The sequence below is a fragment of the Pinus tabuliformis genome, chromosome 1_2, assembly GCF_031772625.1.
Source record: "Pinus tabuliformis cultivar Carrire ecotype Pingquan chromosome 1_2, CPIR1, whole genome shotgun sequence".
In the NCBI taxonomy this organism is placed as follows: domain Eukaryota; kingdom Viridiplantae; phylum Streptophyta; class Pinopsida; order Pinales; family Pinaceae; genus Pinus; species Pinus tabuliformis.
In genome coordinates this window covers 239389462-239411117 of record NC_142298.1, presented here as the reverse complement: position 1 = coordinate 239411117, position 21656 = coordinate 239389462, and the positions used below count along the sequence as shown (strand labels likewise).

Below are 21656 nucleotides of genomic sequence, written 5' to 3'. Positions count from 1 at the left end.
CTCTCCACCAATTTTCATGGCTAGAGCACATCCCTTGCCACCCCAAATCAACAGCTTGGACGATTCTTCCATGAATCTCCAAGTCAAGAAACCCCAAATTGTGCAGCCATCACTTCTTTTGTCCAAGAACCCAGCTTGCATACATCTTTGGTCTTTGTTGCATTCTGTTGCACTGGCTCTGATACCATATGTCACGCCCCCAGCTTGGTTCCACCAACCAGGGCGTCGTGCGACAATAGCAAGACTTCCATACGTCGAATTTTTTTCATCTTCCGAACTACGCCTTTCATTCTTATCATTCATGTTTTCTTTCATTATTAGTTGTGTGGAAATACATAACAAACATTCCAGCAATACTGAAAAAGAGACAAAAACAGCAATTCTCAATGTAAATCTGTAATTTTACAATATTTTTACAAGGGGAGGCTGCCCCTACCCGAGCGCAGCACTCTACCCAAACGTACTACTCGCCCATTACAGCCTACCCGGGTGACAGCGTGCTATTCCCTGCACGAACCTACAACACATATTACCTTATCCGTCAGGCGGGCACATACCCATCTCGTCCATTGTTGCGCTATCTGAATCTCTACCCTTCGCCACCCGCAGTCACATTCCTATCCGCGGTTCTTGCCCTACAACTAACCAGCTGTGTATGCAACCTGCGGTTCTGTTGTTATGTTGAACTGTGGATGCCTCTCCATCGAACTCCTCCATCGCATATATATATATATATATATATATATATATATATATATATATATATATATATATCTAGATAGATATGCGACTTTCCACGTTCCTTTCGAACGGTCGTGTCCTTTGGTGAGTCGGCCCCAAGCCGACCTATCCGTTATTAACACGCTCCTCTCTATTTTGTGCACGGGTCGACCTCTCGGTTGCCCGTCGTGCCTCTACACGACCTTCGCTCAGTGATTTGCCACTTGACCCGTCAATGTTGTGTCGCTCCACTCTTGTCTGCCCACGCCCCGGTGTGCACCCTCAGTCATGCGTTCCATCCAATGCGTTTAACCGAACATGTGTTTCACCTTTAACCACTCTGTTGCCCATCGTGTCTCCTTTAACCAAACTTCCATCGGGTGCGCTTTCCATCCGCATGCCTTTAACCGAACGTTTGTCGGGCACGCTCTCCATCTGCATGCCTTTAACCGAACATGAGTCGGGCGGACACACTAAGTCCGCATGCTCGTCACACATCACGAGCACACTCGTACCCGCAACTCACCTAAGTGTCATGTGCGCCCGACTCGCCCAAGGGCAGTGATGCCGACTCGGGGTCCTAACAACCATTGTCGAGTTCCATACACTGCAAAAGGAGGAAACTACGAGAGTTTGAGTTGAGGGGGCAAGATTCATGTGTTAGAAAATGGTGCTGCGATAATGTCAACTCACAAATAAACAAGTATACGTGTATGTTGATTATCCAATGCTTAACTTTAATGTTATGACATGTGACCAAACTTAATACGTAATAAGGTAAAGGTTAGGTTAGGTGGTTAAACAACTGTAAGCTTGAAGGAATTCTATAAACATGTAAAAGTGAGATATTAATTATGTATGAGAGAGATGTATCTGTGCAGGATCAATAATAAGATGGGATATTTTATTTTATTTCCATCTCTATGTCTCTTTTTTATGTGCATGCATTCTTAAAAACTAACATTCTATCTTCATTAATTCCATATGTAGATAATGATTTTACACCAAAAGCTCTACGTGTAGTCTGAAACCAGCTATGAAGAGTCCTTACCCATAGATTAATACAGATAAGTTTAATTGACAATTCTGCAGAGCAAATTTATTTTGGTAGCAGAGAATAGATTTTTTTACAAATTTGAAATTATTCCAGTCCATATGCATCTCAGTAACACAACCTACCACACTTACAAAACCTGATGGGATAGTTTGTGCATAAAATTAACATACCTTGATGGGCATTCAAAAATCAAACTAGATATGAAGTCTGAATTTCCTAGCCAGAGAGGATTGAACTTTAAGGCAGAAAGGCATTACTATGTATGTAAGTTACTGGGAGTTGCTCTATAAGAATTAGGATGATTGAATACAAATATTTCTTAACCTGCATTCCCAAAAGGTTTCCATCGTCCTCCTGGGACATGGAGGGCGATCTCCTTCCTCAAAATTCTTGCAAAATTCATAACATTGGAATATAAACTCCTCTTCAGCCTGTTCACTGACATAAGTCTTCCCAATCTTAAGAATGCATCCAAGTATTAATGTACATGTTACCATTGATATTGTCATCAACCCCTCCTGCAAAAGAAAAGGATAGTTGAATGAAATATTAGTTCACTGTCATTACTAAGTTTAAACACAAAAATATTACAATGCTCCAACAACCAAGAGTTTACAAGATTTAAGAACATTAACTTAATCAGCTAAAAGAGAAGTCCAAACACTGTATAGAGAAATTTCTCTAAAGAATTATAAGGGTAAAAAAAACAGCAAGGGCTTCCTTTCCAGAGCTTCAACAACCCATATGTGAATAAAATATTTTTTCTTAATATTCCCGAGACTTTTAGTGACACCAAAATAAGTATGCATAAGACTAGCTGCACAAGAATGCTGAAACAAAAGTAAGCAAAAAGAAGAAAAGCAAATTCTATACATACTGGAACAGAAACTTGGTCACTCTAGTTCACAATAATCCACAAATGAAATCATAAGATAAATGAAGCCCAAGGGAAAGTTGGTCAAAAGGGCTTGGATAAAGTGCAGGACACAATAGAACATCAACTACTGCTAGAATGAAAAGCCTACAAAAACATTTGTCTGAATCCCACTGAAAAGTCAATGTGAAGAGAAATTATCCTAGTGGCATTCATCAAATGAGCAACATGTACAAAAAAAAAAGATAGATTGAACATGTATTCAAACAGAGGTGCATATGTTAGTTTTAAAACTTGGACTCAAACTTTGACTCAGCCACCTATCAACTTGAGCTTCGACTCAGATTCAATGAACCGGTTTTCAAAGGAATACATAAAATAACTAAATTTTAAAGAAAAAAATATCTTTGAGAATCCAGAACACATGCAAATTTTGTTCATCTATATACCATGTAATGCCGAAGGGTTAATATCTCAAAATGGCGCCCAGTGCAATAACTATCAGCAACAAAATACATAATCAATGAGGCTCCAAATGGCCTCTGGAGTCCCCAAAAACCATTCTACAAGCTACTAACCTACTACAAATCATTGATCAACATGATCAGTCATCAAATTCATCATCACTACTAAAAATGGGATCATCAACAAGACCTAAAAAACATCAACTGTCTGAGTGTTTTCAAACTCCTCAAGGACGTCTGCAACCTCAGTAGTGTTAGTAGTAGTAGTAGTAGGCCAAGAAGAAGCATGATTTGGCCAAGTTGCATGACTAGTGCTTGCATGTGCCATGCTTGGTGTTTTGCTTTCTTCAGCTCCTAGTCTAACTACTAGATTTGCATTGGAGTCAACCCCCTTGCAACTCCATGGCATCAATATAAAAAGAAGCATCAAACTCTCTTGGCTAAGACTCCTCTACCCATTTTGAAGCTGGATCAATATCATCCAACACAATGGGATATATATCAGATCTTTAGTTATGAAATTTGTGGCATTTTAATCAAATGTTGTACTACATGAAGACGAGACCATTTAACCATTTGTGTTTGAAACATTTTCTCTTCATGTGAATCCCCTCAAAAACATACCGATTGCACTCACACCAAAAAGCACTACAAATTTGGCTAAGGACTCTAACAGCAAACTTTTGCAATTGAGGACACTGGTTGCCAAATGAATCCCACCAATGTGCTGTAAAAACATAGACTAAAGTTAGTTCAACAAATTAGATTGTGGGGTTTGGCAAAAAAATCAACTTTTTATCGTTTAAATTTTAAACAATTGAACATTAAAAAACTTAGGAATTTCTTACCTAGTTGGTCCACATCTCTTGTAATCTTCACTAGGTTTGTGCCAAAGGTACTGTTAAAATTGGCAACTAGGGCCAAACTCCATGTGGGTCATCTTATTCATGGCTGATAATATTTTTATTAGATTCCTCTCGTCGAGAGGTGTAGGATTGATCTAAAGATCATCCAATTCCGATAAGTATTTATGGAGATATGAATTTATTTTGATTATGGAATAATTATCAAGCCGACCAGCAACTCATGTAGGCTCAGAAGCCCAACAGATGCATCTATTCATCATCAACATTTGTGTATAAATACAGGAGGTCTTTTCCTCATTTGCACACTCACATCTCATCACATCTCTCTCTCTCTCTCCTGCACAGAAAAGAGGCTCTTCTCCTACTGCATAGAAAGGGACTCTTCTCTCACACATGTGGAAGGAAGATGCAGAATTTAGGGCTGCAACTGCAGATCGGAAGTTTGACCAGCATTGACCATCTTTCTCTCTCTCAAAACTGCGTTGTAGGTGGAACTGACTCTCCTCAGAAGGCCGCATATTTTGGTGAAGGAATCAAGCCGATCCGATGGTCGGTTTGCAAGATATTGTCTGCCCTAGTTGAAGGCTGATCTAGGGTTCGCTGTTGCTAATGTAAATCAGATTTATGTACTATTTCTCTCTGCTGAATTATTGAAGATAAAAGAAGATTTGATCAAAGGGTTTCCCCATATTGGGGTTTGTCCCTGGCTAGCCGCCACATCTTGTGTCTCTTGTCTTGGTTTGTTTTTCTGTTAATCGTTTAATGTTCTATCTGCACTTTACTTACTGTACATGTGATTGCTAATCTATGGATAATAATAATAAAAAGAAGTAAACGGCTCTAAGCATAGAACATACCACAAATTAACAGTACCTATGGTCCTAGTGAAAACGTTGATTTGTTGATGTATTTCAAATTGCTTGAACTCATCCTAGATCATGCACTCCAAGCAATCATACAACCCATATTTGACCTTCCCAAACCAATCTTCACCTATGCGAACTTTGTAATGATACCTTGGGTTCAAGAAATACTCAGTTACATGTATAGATCAATGTAGTTGACTATTCCATTTGTTATCAATGATCTCCCAAATAGGCCTAGAGTCCTAGACTTACCTACTTTATCTTTGCAGGCAGCATATATATGCTCCTTTGCTTGATCCATAGCCTCATAAATGTAACCCAAGGCTATTTTTTCCCCATCCACCATTTGCAACACCTTTACAAGAGGCTCTATAATTTTCACCATCTTTGATGTTTTCTTCCCAAAGAGTGTTGCCAAAAAAATTATTTTTTGGTGTCTTTTCCATCTTGTCTATGAAGCCACTGAGATACATTACAATTCTTAGTTAATTGTCTTCTAGATCCATCACATGATTGAAATAATTGTCGACGTGTTTCAAACCATCTAATGTGGTTCATCATCAAGACGAAATAGATGACGAGATTCTGATTTGACAAGGATATAGAAAGAGTTAGGTTGAATGCAAGGTAAAAAGACAAACAAAAAAGAAATTAGCCATTAAAAAATAATAGATATTAACAGCGAAAAAATAATTAAAAAATATTCCAAATAATTCTAAAAAGTCAAATAATTATAATAAGTCAAATTGATAAAAATGAATAGTAATAAATAAGTATTATAATAAGGAGATTCAATGTGTAACTAGGTTCGGTCTTCATAATGTCTATTGTAATCATGATTTTATGTATTTGATGAAAAGAGAAAAAAAAATTATTATTTTCATTCTTGATGCATGGGTTTCATGCTCAAGATAAATTTATTTGTAGGTCAAGCACCCATTGAGTGCTTCTAGGTTTGTCATAGAATTATGAAGTCAAAAGAGTCATTTTCATACATGTAAGACCCCTTTGTGCATCTTATATGATGTAAAAGAAATTTATTTGAGTCATAAAAGACCCTCCAAGACCTTGTCAACAAGCTAGAACAAGGAGGCCTACATGAAAGATTAAGTCGGCCTCATGGAGGCAATTCGTACCATTGGAAAGCCTATATATAGGAAGGAACTCGACCTCATTTGGACACAAGACAAGTGTTGTTGCTCAGATTGTACAGGCACGCTGCGACAACGACTCAGTTCAAGGGTTGTCACTCTAATCCCCAGCCTCTTCGTTCTAGTTGTCTCCCAACAGCAGACTATGGGGGGTAGTCCCTATGGAATGAAGGACAAGTTGGCAACCAACAAGTCCAGGAGACACGATTGAATGACCTAGCCATTTGGCTGATTCTAGCAAGTTATGAGATTAGATTGAATTATTAATGAGACTAATGCATTATGGAGTCAACTTACTTGTTTTATATCAATTATGGACCAAATGATCAGATGAACAACCACTGCTTGAATGTTTAGCTATACTATATGCTATGCAAATCCTATGACTTAGTTGTGATGCAAGAATCTTGATTTCCTTTAATTAGATATCTATTCTAGGTGTATCCTTCCTCTTAACTATTTTGAAGCTAGTCTCTAGAGTAAGTTGTGAGAAAGAGTGTTATGAATATAAATTATATAAAATTAAATAAATATAAATAATTGTAAATACTAAATAATCAAGTAATGATTATGTTAAGTAGTCATTAGTTAAGTGAAAAGGACATGCCCAATCATGAAAGGACACCTGCCTAAGTATATAAGCAGCGCCTCATTGTAACATTCAACATCCTTGTACATATTATAAATATAATAAACTATTATTACAAATACTTTTGTGTATTTTAACATCTAAAGTCAACAAGCTACAGTTTTGTTGCTAAAGTGGTATCAAAGCCATGCGAGACTTTGAACTGTCGATTTGGGTAGCATCAGATGTGCTCTAGCCACGAAAATTGGTGGAGAGGTTAAAGCACATGAGATCTCCAATACCCAGAAATGGTTTGGGCAGATTCTAAACAGTTTGGGAGATATTAAAATAATTAATATTTTTAATGGAATCTCTAAGTCTAAACTTAGGGAAAATAAAATATTAATGTAAATTAATATAAAACTGTGTTAGAAAGGTCCAAAAGTCATGGATCAAGCCAGAGTTAATCTTAGCCATTGATTAGGGATTTAATCTCAACCGTTGATTTGTCAACGAGAAAAGTATAAGAGGAGGCTTGAGGGTCAGTTGGAGAATACACTGAAGGGGACCAATCAGTTCAATTTCTGGAGTGGGGTTAGCGGAGAAATTTGAACTAGTGGTCTGGTGAGCAGTCAAGAGGCAGCAATTACAGAACAGAGAGAAGGGATCAACCATTGGAGAGCAGTGTTGAGGCAGGAGAAGTAGACACAGGGCATTTCAGGCAAACGCAGAGGCAGCAGGAGACTGCACAGTCACTAGAGGGCATGCGTGGGTGATGCAGAGAGGCCCAGGGCTAACACAGAGTCTCTAGGAGCCAAGTTGACGCTGGGACTAGGAGAAGTGCTGGAGAATTTTTGTCTCTGTGGGTAAGCCAGTTTGGCAACCTGTTGTACTGAAGAATTGTTGAATAATAAAATCCTCCCTTGCTACTGTGGGGTAGCATCGGATGTGCTCTAGCAACGAAATTTGGTGGAGAGGTTGGGGCACATGAGATCTCCAATACCCAGAAACAGTTTTGGCAGATTCTAAACAGATCAGGAGATATTAAAATAATTAATATTTTTAAGGAGTCCCTAAGTCTAAACTTAGGGAAAATAAAATATTAATATGTATTAATATGATTCTGTGTTAGAATGGTCCAAAAGACATGGATCAAGCTAGATCTAATCTTAGCCGTTGATTAAGGACTTAATCTCGGCCGTTGAGATGTCAAAAGGAAAAGTATAAGACGAGGCTTGAGGGTCACTTGGAGAGCACACCAGATGATCAGCCATTCTATTCTCTAGAGCGGGGTTTGCTAAGAGAGATAGAATCAGTGATCAGGAGAGAAGTTGAGGGGCATTAAGTACAGAGAAACAGAGAAGGCAGAGATTGTGTCGGGAGCGCAGCGCAGCAGCCAAGGAGGGTGACACAGAGACAGCAAGGCTCACGCAGGGCCACACAGAGGCAGCCAAGTGATGTGCAGAGCACCAGAGGGGCCAGCGCAGCTGACGCAGACACTCCCAGAACTAACGCAGGGCCTCCTGGGGCTGACGCAGGGCCAGCGTGAGACAGAAAGGGGCTGACGCAGTCTAAATTGAGCAGACGTTGGGGTTGCAGGAGCAGTTTTGTGCTGAAGAGCTGCCGGAAGGATTTTACGAGGTTTCAGCCAGGAGATTTCTCTCAAACTGTGAGGTATCGCTGCTAAGGAAATTCTTTTTTGGGTAGGCCAGTTTCGACACCCAGATTGTACTCTAATATTACTTAATCAGAAAACCCTCAGATCGCTACACCGGTTTTCCCACATTGGGTTTTTCCGGGGCACTGGTCCAAAAATAATGGTGTCATGTGGTGTGTTTGTTCTTGTTTCTTTTAGTTGCTGATCTATAATATGTTGATCATGCAATGGTGTTTATTTTCAGTATTTACTTTGTAAATAACTTGTTAAAGAAAAATAACAAGTAGGTAGGAATAAATCAGAAAAAGTGCATGAAGGGTTTCTAAACTAAGTAAACTTAGAAACTTCAACATGGTATCAGAGGGTGATTGCAGATCACAGGAGGACTAAAAGACATCAGCCGAGCGGAGCAATAGTAGCAGAAAACAGTTGTCCTGAGGTGACAGAAGTTGTTTCTAGCAGCGCAAAAGCCAAGAAGTGTGACGCAGAGCCAGCCAGAGCCACGCAGAAGAAGCCGGGAGCTGCGCAGAGCCTCAGAGAGGCTAGCGTTGCTGACGTAGAGGGCCAGAGGGCTGACACAGGGTTGACGCAGACCCATCCGAGGTGACGCAGAGCTAGCATGAGGTAGAGGGCCTGGCGCAGTTCACAGAGAGGCAATTGTTGGAGTCTAGAAGGTTGTAGAAATATTGCAGAGTGGAGCCGGTGAGGTACTGCAGTCAGAACAGTACCTGACAGAGCAGGGCCAGAGGAGTTGTTACTGAGGGTTTCTAGCCAAGGAACCTGGATCAGCAGTGTAGTTGCACAAGATGATCAGAGTAGAGGACATCTCGACAAGCGGCAGAAGGATTTCCAGGAGGGAAATCAGGACTCAGAGGGAGTCCAGAAGAGAACTTCCAGACACTGCTAAGTTGCACGAAACGGGGAAACGGGGAAGCGAAACGAAACGCGGAAGCGAAACGAAACGCGACCTCCCCAAATTTTGGAAACGGGGAAACGCGAATATATATAATATATATATATATATATTAAAAACATTTAAAAATTATTAATATATATATGTGCAATCACAAAGCATTAATGATACATTTACTTAAACATTTTAACATTAAGATTAAATTTACATCACAATGATCACATTTACTCATGAGTCATCACATAATGAAAATAAAAATATAGGAACTGGAAAATCCAAAATCAGCCTTTATTTATATTAGTATATGAGGCTGCAAGTACAATAAAGACTATAAGGCTGCAAGAACTATAGAGACAAGTCACAAAAGACTAATCCTCATCAATAGAAGCAGCAGAATGCTCAACAGTGGATGGTGGTGCTGAAGAAGATGATGCACCAATTCCACTTCCAGAATCCTCCTCAATATTCAGGGCAGCAAGAGAGAGATCCAAATCAGGATTTTCTGCATCCACATCCCATTCTTTAGAAGGACCACTGTTGTATTCTGGACCCCTACGAGATGCAAGGCGAAGGTTGGAGTGCACATAAACAAGATCCTCTGCTTTCTGTGAGCCCAACCTATTGCGCTTCACAGAGTGAATAAAACCATAAGTGCTCCAATTCCTTTCTGCTGATGAAGAGCTTGCCACTTGTGAAAGAATACGAATGGCAAGGCTTTGCAAATGTACACCATTTGCTCCATGACAAATCCACCACCTAACTGGATTCATGGTGCTTCTCTCCTCCAAAGCTGATATATCTGCATAATCATCTATTCCTGCAGCAAAACTGGCAAATTCCTCCTTTACCTCCCTATGTAGATGAGAAGGAAACATTCTCATTAGTGCTTTTTTCACCCCAGTAGCCACCTCTCTATCCTTATGGGGTGCCTTCCTCTTCCCATTGCTTTTAGCAATAAGCTCCTCATCATAAAATTTGGGGTTCAAAGCATGTGCTAAAGTGTGCAATGGTGTATTGAAATTGTTCCCCCTGTCAACAATGATTTTCTTGATCAAACCAGCAAAATGATCATCAACAAACAGAAGTTGTGGAGACTCCTGCGAAATGATTTCCATAGTTTTCTCAACCATGGAATCCATGCCATCATATACCTCTCCCAAGAAAGGTTGGTCAGTGTCAGCACTCCGGAGAAGCTCAAATGCAGGGGTTGTGAACTTTAGCAAGAAATCTACCTTGCTCCACCAATCCTCATCAAGGCACAATCTACGCACCATAGATCCCCGCTCTGAATCTGCTTGTCTCCACTCAATCCAAAGTTGACTCACCACCATAGAAACTAATGCATGCTTAACCTCAACAAGGCGGCGCAACATCACGAAGTTTGAGGCATATCTTGTCTCAGCAACTTTTAACAACTCCAATTTGGAGTACTCTCGAAATATGGCCTGAGACTGGTGGTGGTTGGTGATGAATTTGATAATCTCCCTTGCTTCCCCTATGACTTCCTTTATCCAGGAAACTTTGTTGTCGATCTCCTTTAAGATCAGATTCAGATTATGGACAATGCATGGTGTCCAAAAGATGTGGTCATACCTCCCCTCAATAATTAAACCTGCAGCTTTGCAAACTGGTGCATTATCCGTGATAACTTGCACCACCCTGTTAGCCCCTATTTGTTCAATAGCTTTTATAATAACATCAGCAATGAACTGTGCATCTTTCACCTCTCCTGAGCAGTCTTCTGCCTTGATAAACATTGCTCCTTTGGGGGAAGTGGCAATGATATTTATCAATGGTCTGCGCCTCATATCTGTCCAACCATCTGAGACTATGGTAACCCCAGAGCTACTCCAGGAAGAACGAATTGGAGCTAAAACGTCCTCCACAAGTTCCTTCTCATTTTTGAGAAGCTGGGTTCTGACTTTCTCATAGTTGGGCCCCTTGTACCCTTGAGGAGCTTTGTTAACTGCCCTTATCATATCTTGCCAGTAAGGAGAGCGAACAACATTGAATGGGATACCACATGCATAAATGCACCTGGCCACTCTGGAATCAGCTTCTTCTCTTGCTTGCACATTCACCAATCTAGCAATTCTGCTATCCTGAACTGATTGGGATGCCCCTGAGCCTCTGGTATGTTTGGGTGCTGCTTGTTCATGTTCTTGAGTGTGACCAGCTCTCCTCTTTCTTGCTTCAACTACAATCCTTGGCTCAATGTTAGATGTAGCCTGAGTATGCTCATCATGCCTTCTCTTAGTACCATCCGCCTCATCTTGCTCTCTTTGATATGCCCTCCTTACCAACGGATCTGATGTTTTTGTGCAACCCAGAATCCCCTGTCCTCCTCCATGCAACAGATGCGCCTTCACTCTTGGGTAGGAGCCCTTGTACGTATTATTGCAAAGAGTGCATCGCCATTCCCATGAGCCACCACCTCCACATTTTTGAAGCTTCGTCACATGCCTCCAAAGAGGATAATATTTAGCCCTTGGGTTGGCCCTAGGGTTTGAAGTTGCAGCTTCACTTTGGCTGGAAGCCATTGCTGCAAAAATAAATTAAAAAAACAAATCTGTAAATAATAAAAACGTTTTTCATATTTTTGGCTGTATAAACCCTAGAAAAATTAAAGAAATAGTAAGAAAAAAACTAAGAAATGAATGTGGCTTACCCAAATTAATTATCTGTGGCTGAATCTACCCTAAAATGCCAAAAAAGAGGAGAAATATGGCTGTAGCTGAGCCAAATCTGCTGCAAAAATAAATTTAAAAAACAAATCTATAAATAAAAAACGTTTTTCAGCAATTTAGCTGCATAAACCCTAGAAAAATTGAAGAAATAGTAAGAAAAAACTAACAAAATGAATGTGGCTTACCCAAATTAATTTTCTGTGCTTGAAACTACCCGGAAATGCCAGAAAAGAGAAGAGAAATATGGTTGTCGCTGAGCCAAATCTGCTGCTACAGAAATCTCCTGCTGAAATCTCCTTCTCTTGCTGCTGAAATCTCTTTCTCCCGCTGCTGAAATCTACTTTGCTCACTGCTCAAAACACCAGCTACTGAAACAACTGCCAATCTCCAAGAGAAACTCCTGGCTGAATAGTGTGATGAGAGAATGAGAGGCACTGCTCTTTTATAACTTTAGAAATGGTTTCTAGAACAGCTTAGAAACCCTAAAAAAATTTAAAAACTAATTAGAAAAAAAAAAAATTTAAAAACAAGTAATTTTTTTGGGGAAACGGGGCCCGTACGGCCTGGAAACGCGTTTCCGGCCGTACAGGCACGTTTCCATTTCGGGAAACGTGCCCGTACGACCGGAAACGCGTTTCCAGGCCGTACGGTACGCGGAAACGCGTTTCCATTTCGTTTCCGTACGGAAACGGACCCTGTACCTGCGTTTCCTGCAACTTAGCCAGACAGGAAGTAGAGACTTAGAGGAGTAGAACAGAGAACTTCCAGGAGGGAAGTAGAGGAGCATCATGGCACTACACGGGGTAAGAGACCAGGATAGGCTAGACAGAGCATCGAATTTCACAGTCTGGAAGGCCAGAATCTTATCAGTGTTTGACAGGAATCATGTCAAGAACTTCGCCTTGAAGGTTATAGCTGTCCCAGTCGACCCCAATGAAAATGAAAGGTACGAAGAGGCAATGGCGAGAGCCAAGTGCATTATCCTTGATGGGGTCAAGGATCATGTGGTACCACATATAGCTGAGAAGGAAACTGCAGTTGAGATGTGGGAGGCTCTTAAGAACCTTTACCAGCATACTTCCATGCAGAGAAGAATCCTGCTCGAGAACCAGATGAGGTCGTATCAGATGAAGAAGAGTCAATCGATTGACACCTTCCTCGGAGGATTGAATGAGATCCGAGACTAGTTGACTACTATAGGAGAGACACTGGATCAGGAGCTTATGGTGAGGACAACCCTGAATGTTGTCTCAAAATATTGGGAAGTGTTTGTCCAGAGTATCCTGGGCAAAGGGACTCTCCTACCTTGGGACGAGATGTGGGAAGCTCTTCGCCAGGAAGAGATCAGACAGCAGTAGAAGACAGGTAGCAGTAGAAAAGGGATCAAGGTCAAGCAGAAGGAGGAGGATGTGGCCTTGGCATCTAAGGGAAAGCAGGAGAAGTGGAAGAAGAAAGATCTCTCCAAGATCAAGTGCTTCCACTGTGGGGAGATGGGTCATTATGCAGCCCAGTGCCCAAGGAAGAAGAATAAGGGAGAGTATTCCTAGACTAAGGCAGCGCCAGCACGGGTAGAGAAGGAAGTTTTGACAGACGATGACTATGCCATGAGTGCACACGCACCACTTGAGAAAAAGTGGGGAGACATCGAGTTGTAGTCAGGAGGACTACAGGCGATGAGGGGCAGGATCCTTGAGGTACCCAGCCTCTTGGATTAGACCTTGCTATGGGAGCCCCAACGAGGAATAGCAAGACTGGCTGGGTGGGTAGAGATTGATGCGAATGGAGCGGTAGAGAGAGCTACAGTGCAGGAGTCCCAAGACAGCACAGAGCTAGCAGGTTGCAGCAGTGCAAGAGGCATAGGAGTGTTGCACCAGTGTAGGAAGGCACAGTGAGGTGTGCAACGATGCGAGATGCAGGAAGTTGTTGCAGCAGCGCAGAGGTCAGAGAGAGTGAGCACTTGTCAATGGAAGAGGGAGCATGCACTGGTGTTTATTTTCAGTATTTACTTTGTAAATAACTTGTTAAAGAAAAATAACAAGTAGGTAGGAATAAATCAGAAAAAGTGCATGAAGGGTTTCTAAACTAAGTAAACTTAGAAACTTCAACAGCTACACCAGTTTTCCCACATTGGGTTTTTCCGGGGACTATTGTCCAAAATATCTGTGTCAATGTGTTGATTCTTGTACATTTGTTTGTTTCTCTATTACGGTGTGATATCTGCTGCAGAATTTATTTTAATGTTTATTGAAGGAATTGCATAAATAACTTATTGAAGAATAAGTAGGAAAAATAAATCAAATGTTGCAGTGATAGAATTTTCACATGGTATCAGAGCGAGTAATCAAAGACAGGAAGGGAAAATCAGTTATGGGTCGAGACCACGATGCAGAGGCATCCACGTCAGGGGACTCGCACAGATTTTTAGAAGATTGCACAAGAGAAAGAGACTTCGATTTCTCTATGTTGGCTTCCAGGCTAGAAGAAGAAGTGGCGTGTATGACTAGTTCTACATCATCAGAAGTGTGGTATATAGACAATGGAGCCTTGTGGCATATGACAGGAATAAGGGAATGTTTCTCAGAATATCGAGAAGAGAAGATGAACTTTTACATCACCATGGGGAACAAGGCAAAGTGTACTCCAATAGGGAAGGGTACCATAGTTTTTCAAACAGAATCAGGAGAACGGTTTTGTACTACAAATGTGTTGCATGCACCAAGATTAAGGATAAACTTACTTTCCGTGTCGCAACTTCAAGGAAAGGGCTATGACGTCTACTTCATCAAGGAGAAGGTATACGTCAAACACCCGAGCTGGAAAAAAAAGGTGCAGATCGGGATCAAAAGTAACAGTTTGTATCGGTTACAACTAGAATCACCAATGGTTCTAACAGGCAGTCATGGAGAAAAGGACTTGAATGAACTATGGCACAGAAGAATGGGTTATTTGCACCATGGAGCTCTGAGAATTCTCAGGAGCACTGTAACAGGAGTTCCAGATCTGAGTACGAAACGAGATGATGTATGCAAAGGATGCGCTCTAGGAAAGTATGCCAAGGCAGCATCTCCTAGGAGCAAACACAGGGCCAAGAGTGTACTAGGATTGATACACGCAGATATCTGCGGACCTATGTCTGTCAAAGCTCTCAGTGATGCTGAGTATTTCCTTAACTTCATTGATGACCACTCAAGGAAAACTTGGATTTATTTTCTCAAAACCAAGGACGAGGTTTTTTATCGATTCAAAGAGTTCAAGCCTCTGTTGGAGAATCTGACTGGGAAGAAAATAGAAGTTTTACGCTCAGATAATGGTGGAGAGTATGTCGATAAGGACTTCGCTGACTTTTGCACTAAGGAGGGCATCAGAAGAGAGTGGACAGCTCCCTACAATCCGGAGTCGAATAGAGTAGCAGAAATAAAGAACAAGACTATTGTAGAAGCAGTTAGGGCCATGATGTATGATCAGGATATGCCGAAATTCTTGTGGGCGGAAGCATGAAACACAGCAATCTATGTTCTAAACAAAACTCCTCATCGGGCATTGAGCAAAATTACTCCAGAAAAAGTTTTCACAGGGAAGACACCTGAAGTCAATCATTTCAGGATATTTGGGAGTTTAGCATATTGCCGCATACCAGAGGAAAAGAGGAAGAAGCTAGATCAAACTGCGGAAAAGGGATATCTAGTGGGATATAGCAAATGCTAAGGCATATAGAATCTACCTTCCAGGGAGCAGGAAAGTAGTAGTTCGACAAGATGTAAAGTTCATGGAGGACAGGCCTTTTAGAAAATCTCGTGAGATGCCTTCCAAGGAGCAGTCAAAAGAGGAGCCGTTGGTTAAGCCTCTTCAACCAATAGAAGTAAAAAATTCTTCCTCGGGTCAGGAAGATTCTCGAGATGAGGAGGAGGAGCTAACAGAAGCACTTAATGGCAGAGGAAGAACTAGAAGGGAACTTCGTCAAATTCTGCGAGATGCAGAGGACTTCATTGGTGTGCCAAGAAACAATAAGAGGGAGCGAAAACAACGAGATAGATATCAGGCATTAGTAGCTCAGGATGGGGAGCCTGCCAGTTTCAAGGAGGCAACTCAACATGAAGTTTGGCTAGACACAATGGTAGAGGAGTACAACTCCACAATTGTGAACGATGTCTGAGAGCTAGTGCCAAGGCCTCAAGACAGATCAGTGGTAGGTTCGAGATGGATCTACAAGATCAAATACGCTGCACACGGCAGTGTTGAGAAATACAAGGTCAGTTTTGTGGCTAAGGGATATGCTCAAAAGGAAGGAATTGACTACGAGGAGACCTTCACCCTGGTAGCCAGGTATACGTCTACTAGGACCGTGATATCTCTTGCAGCTCAGATGGGATGGGAGATTCATCAGATGGATATCAAAATGACTTTTTGAACGGAGTAATAGAAGAAGACGTATACATTGAACAACTAGAGGGCTTTGAGGCACATGAGAAGAAGTCTCATGTATGCAAGTTGAAGAAAGCCTTGTATGGGCTGAAACAAGCACCTAGAGCATGGTATGGTCGAATCGATGGCTACTTGCAAAAGATGGGATTTGTCAAGAGTGACGCAGATCCAAATCTCTACTATCTGGTTGTAGAGAATGAGCCACTAATCTTAGTATTGTATGTGGATGGTCTCTTTTTGACAGGATCATCCAGGCTCATCAAGGACTGCAAGAAGAATCTAGCCATAGAATTCGATATGAAGGATTTGGGACGAATGCATTATTTCCTAGGTTGGAAGTTTGGCAGCAAAAGGGAGAGAACTTCCTTGGGCAAGGGAGATATGCTACAGAAATCCTGAAGAGATTCAAGATGGAGGACTATAGACCCATGGCTACTCCAATGATCACCAACTAGAAGAAGATTGATGCATCAGAAGACAAGGATGTTGATCCCACCTTATACAGGCAAATCATAGGGTCCCTGATGTATCTGGTCAATACCAAGCCAGACATTTGCTACGTTGTAAACACCAGCAATCATTTCATGGTGGAACCGAAGAGGGCGCACTGGGTAGCAGCCAAGCATGTTCTCAGGTATTTACAGGGAACAGTCGATTATGGACTCTTGTACACCAAGAGTAAGAATATCAGATTGAGTGGATTTACTGATGCAGATTGGGCAGGAAGTTCAGTGGATCGAAAAAGTACCTCTGGGTACTATTTCAACATTGGATCAGGAATGTCCTCTTGGTGCAGTAGGAAATAGAAGTCCGTGGCTCTGAGCTCATCTTAGGCAGAATATATGGCAAAAAGCACAGCTTCGTGTGAGGCCATATGGCTTAGAAAACTTCTTGTGAACCTATTCAGAAGGAATATGGAGGCGACCAGGATCATGTGCGATAATCAAAGTTGCATCAAGCTCTCTGAGAATCCAGTGTTTCATGATAGGTCGAAGCATATTGATATTCGGTGTCACTTTGTCAGGGACTGTATCCAACGAGGAGCTGTACAGTTGAGCTACACTCCTATAGGAAAACAGGTGGCAGACATCCTCACCAAGGCCCTTGGAAGGACAAAGTTTGACTACTTCAGGGAAAAGATGGGGATGGTAAAGAACCCGTTTTAGTAGCAGAAATGGGAGTGATAATAGCACGGATGCAGAGGGAGTTGCAGTGTGGATGCAGTTTTGGGAGAAAGGACCAGCAACAACACAGATGCAGAGGGAGTTGTAGTGTTGATGCAGTGTTGGGAGAAAGGACCAGCACCAGCAGTGGTAGTAGCAGAGCCATGGGCAGCGGTACAGGATGTAGCAGTGGAGAGGATGTGGAGCAGGGAGGCTTAGCATCAGCACAGGGACTGATGTCGGATGATCGGGGTGATACTCAGTGAGGAGTATTACTAGAGCACAGTCCTCGCTAAGAGGGAGTGTTGATTTGGGGTAGCATCGAATGTGATCTAGCCATGAAAATTGGTAGAGAGGCTAAAGCACATGAAATATCCAATACCCAGAAATGGTTTGGGCAGATTCTAAACAGTTTGGGAGATATTAAAATAATTAATATTTTTAATGGAGTCCCTAAGTCTAAACTTAGGAAAAATAAAATATTAATGTGAATTAATATAAAACTATGTTAGAAAGGTCCAAAAGTCATGGATCAAGCCAGAGTTAATCTTAGTCGTTGATTAAGGACTTAATCTCAACCGTTGATTTGTCAACGAAAAAAGTATAAAAGGAGGCTTGAGGGTCACTTGGAGAATACACTGAGGGAGACCAGTCAGTTCAATTTCTAGAGCAGGGTTAGCTGAGAAATTTGAACTGGTAGTCTAGTGAGTAGTGAGGAGGCAGCAAGTACGGAACAGAGAGAAGGGATCAGCCATTGGAGACCAGCGTTGAGGCAGGAGAGGCAGACACAAGGCATTTTAGGCAGACGCAGACGCAGCAGGAGATTGCGCAGTCACTAAAGGGCCTGCGTGGGTGATGCAGAGAGGCCCAGGGCTAACGCAGAGTGTCTGGGAGCCACGCAGAGGTCAGCGAAGCTAACGCTGGGACTAGGAGAAGTGCTAGAGAATTTTTCTCGCTGTGGGTAATCCAATTTGGCACCTTGTTGTACTGAAGAGTTGTTGAATAATAAAATCCTCCCTTGTTGCACCAGTTTCCCCACATTGGGTTTTTTCCGGGGACTATTGTCCAAAATATCTGTGTCAATGTGTTGATTCTTGTACATGTGTTTGTTTCTGTATTACGGTGTGATATCTGCAACAGAATTTATTTTAATGTTTATTGAAGGAATTTCATAAAAAACTTATTGAAGACTAAGTAGGATAAGTAAATCAGATGTTGCAGCGATAGAATTTTCACATGAACGTTACCGCCGCACAATATAACCATGCGAGTCCTTGAACGCTATCCGCTGCACAATATACCATTACGTTTACGTCCTAAATTCATTGAGTAGTTTAGTAAAATTCAAGAAAAACTTTAGCAATGGGAAAAATCATATACAGACGTTACAGCACATCTAAAGGGAATCGATAATAAGGAAGATGATAGCGATGGTGAAACGAAACAAGGTGAAACAAGAGAAGAAGATTATGATCAAGATGATGATTCCGATGAAGTAGATATAGATCAAGATGATGATCCAAATGAAGATGATCTAGATGAGGACTATTTGAGAAACAAGAAGATGAACAATATCATAACAATGAGGAATCTGAAGCAGAGATGATAGAGTACTCAGTAGCAGAATTCGTAGAACCAAGGCAACACCTATTGGTTGCTTGTGGAGGAAATGGACTTTATACAACATTTGTCCATGGCACTAATGGTGGGCAAGAATTTGATCCGCGAGCCCAAGGGGAGTTGACTAATGGAAGACTGTCACTCGAACAGAGGATAGCTGGAGAGGACATGGCTACATCTTCTGACTCTGGCAATAAAATGGATGATGGGCAATACATAAACGCAGCTTTCACAAGGGAAGAAGAGGTTGATGAAGTTACCTTGTTGGAAGAAGAGGAGCTTGCTAGCGCAGAGGGTAATGACACAACCAGAGAGATTGAGTTTTTGAAGTCGGAGAGCAAGTTGCCAATTGAAGAGTTGCTTGCTAGATATAAGTAGATGGAATGCTCAGATGAAGAAAATGTTGATGAAATAGAGGATGCAGAGGGAACCTTTGAGGCAAGAAAAGATCTGTCAAACGCAATCCCTGTTGAGAAACTGAAAGATGGTGCCAAAAGAATTGGAACATACTTAGAATATGATTCTTCAATTGCAGAAGAAAATAATGGGGATGCAGTTTTGAAGGTGGAGATTTCTCCACCAAAAACAAATGAGTTACAGAAAACCACTGAAGAAGAAAAAAATAGTGAAGTTAGAATTGTTGATGCAACATTTGCTGCGTGTTTAGCACAACCAACAAGAAATACATTCTCTATGACCAAAGATTGCACAAAGTTGTCATTCCTTCTGAAATACTCGTTTAGTGAGTATTAACAAATTGTTTTAGATTGGCTAGTCACTATGTATGAGAAACGACTTAATGGAATCCTAACAGATGAAATGGGCCTTGGTAAGACAATTATGACGATAGCACTTTTGGCACATCTGGCATGTAAGAAAGGAATTTGGGGACCACATCTTATAGTGGTTCTGACAAGTGTTATGCTTAATTGGAAATCAGAATTTATGAAGTGGTGCCCTGCTTTCAAAGTACTTACTTACTTTGGCAGTGCTAAAGAGCGTAAGATAAAACAACAAGGTTGGGCAAAGCCCAATTCTTTCCATGTCTACATTACAACATATAGACTCGTGATCAAATACGACGACTTTTATCCATAGAAGTTTATAGCTAGATTCCAAAAAGCGGGAGATTCTTGTATATGCGAATTAGTTTATTTGGAAACAATGGAAGAAGAAAATCAAAACATGGATACAAATCCCCGTAACAAATATCTGAGAGAACTGGTTCTCGATGTTATGAGAATTATGGAAGCGGAAGCTAAGATCACGATGGAAGATGATATGATTATGGAGAGTGATATCCAAGGTGTAATTGAGAAGAGACCAAGCTTGGACAATTCCAGCAACTACTTGCAGCAAATATGCTTCGGTGAAACTATCTGTAAACATCATGCTATCAAGCTGAAGCCATGCCATACTTTCACAAGCCTCTGGCATGCAACGAAGATATATCAGATGATTACACCAAATAGGGAGCCTTAGACCATCAGCTCGATTACAGTATCGGATAAATTGATGTTTGTGATGGGAACATATGCATCAATTGTGGTAACCAGCCGCGAGAACCCTAAAAAAATATATGAAATCAGGCCCAAATTTAACAATCGTGTGATTTTTTGCAGTCTCATATATGCCCCGTATCAAGACTTGTTTATATATCTAAAAAAGTTTTTTGAGAAAATTGAGTCCAGGCCTTCAGTCACCTTTTATCGCGTCATGATTGAATCGATCTTAAGCGGAAATCCAACGCAAGGGATCATATGTATCTTCAAGGATCGTCTCCCCGTGGAGACACAAATCAATCTTAGACTTTGGCGGCTAGCGAATACGAATGAGATGAATGAAGTATTCTTCCAGCTGCTCTACAAAGTGCAATAGTGGGTACAACAATTCAAATCCCTGCATCTCTTTGTTTGTGCAATCCCCTGTCACAGTTTCCACAATCACTTGTCAATTTACGCCCTCTACCCCCGCCGCATTGCCCAGGGATTCCGTTGTGCCTGCCCCGACAGGTTCTGCAGATTATCCTGATGTTTCAACAGTCGTCGTTCCAACAAAGACCGACTGAAATCTGTTAAAAGAATAGTGCATCCCTTGCCGTTAAGTAACGTGCCCCAGTCGAGAGGTCACAGGTTCTGGTGTCGATTCAGACGTGGATCGATGCGTTAATTGGTGCTTTGATACATTGGTTCAATACACAAGAGCATTCATGGTTGGTATATACATACATATATATATATATAGATATTACGACTGTATACACTGTAAACGCACATCCTGAATTATCAGAGGAAGATCGTCTTGCTGTCTGCAAAGTCTTAGGCTGTCAAAACTATCTTAAGAAATCTGCGTTCATGTTGTTCAGAGTGAGATGATGCCCCTTCGATTGATAGTGCAAGCCATGTTCATGCAACAATTACAAACGCACCGATCTATTAGGTCCAATTCTAAAAGCAATCAAACTACAAGGAATGATAACATTGATTCACCATCTTGTCTTAATGAACTATCAACCCTTTCATCCCATTTTCTGTCAAGTGATATTAGATGCAAAGTTATTGGAGACAAAGATGGGTAGTCATTAGGACTTATTCTGAAAAGAGATGCAGCTTTTCATCAAGCTGCTTA

At 41.2% G+C, this 21656-nt stretch overlaps 1 protein-coding gene across 9 annotated transcripts in view; it reads right to left on the bottom strand.

Moving 5' to 3' along the window:
* The window catches only part of LOC149205269 (uncharacterized), a 525377-nt gene that overhangs the window by 218305 nt on the left and 285416 nt on the right, over positions 1–21656 (bottom strand). For all 9 annotated transcript variants that reach the window (XR_016251865.1, XM_089393435.1, XM_089393433.1 and 6 more), the window contains one exon: positions 2102–2295. Coding sequence is in view for 8 of the 9 variants with exons in the window: in XM_089393435.1 (XP_089249561.1) it covers positions 2102–2295 (194 nt within the window). In the remaining variant the exon portion in view is untranslated. The remainder of the gene's footprint in view (positions 1–2101; positions 2296–21656) is intronic.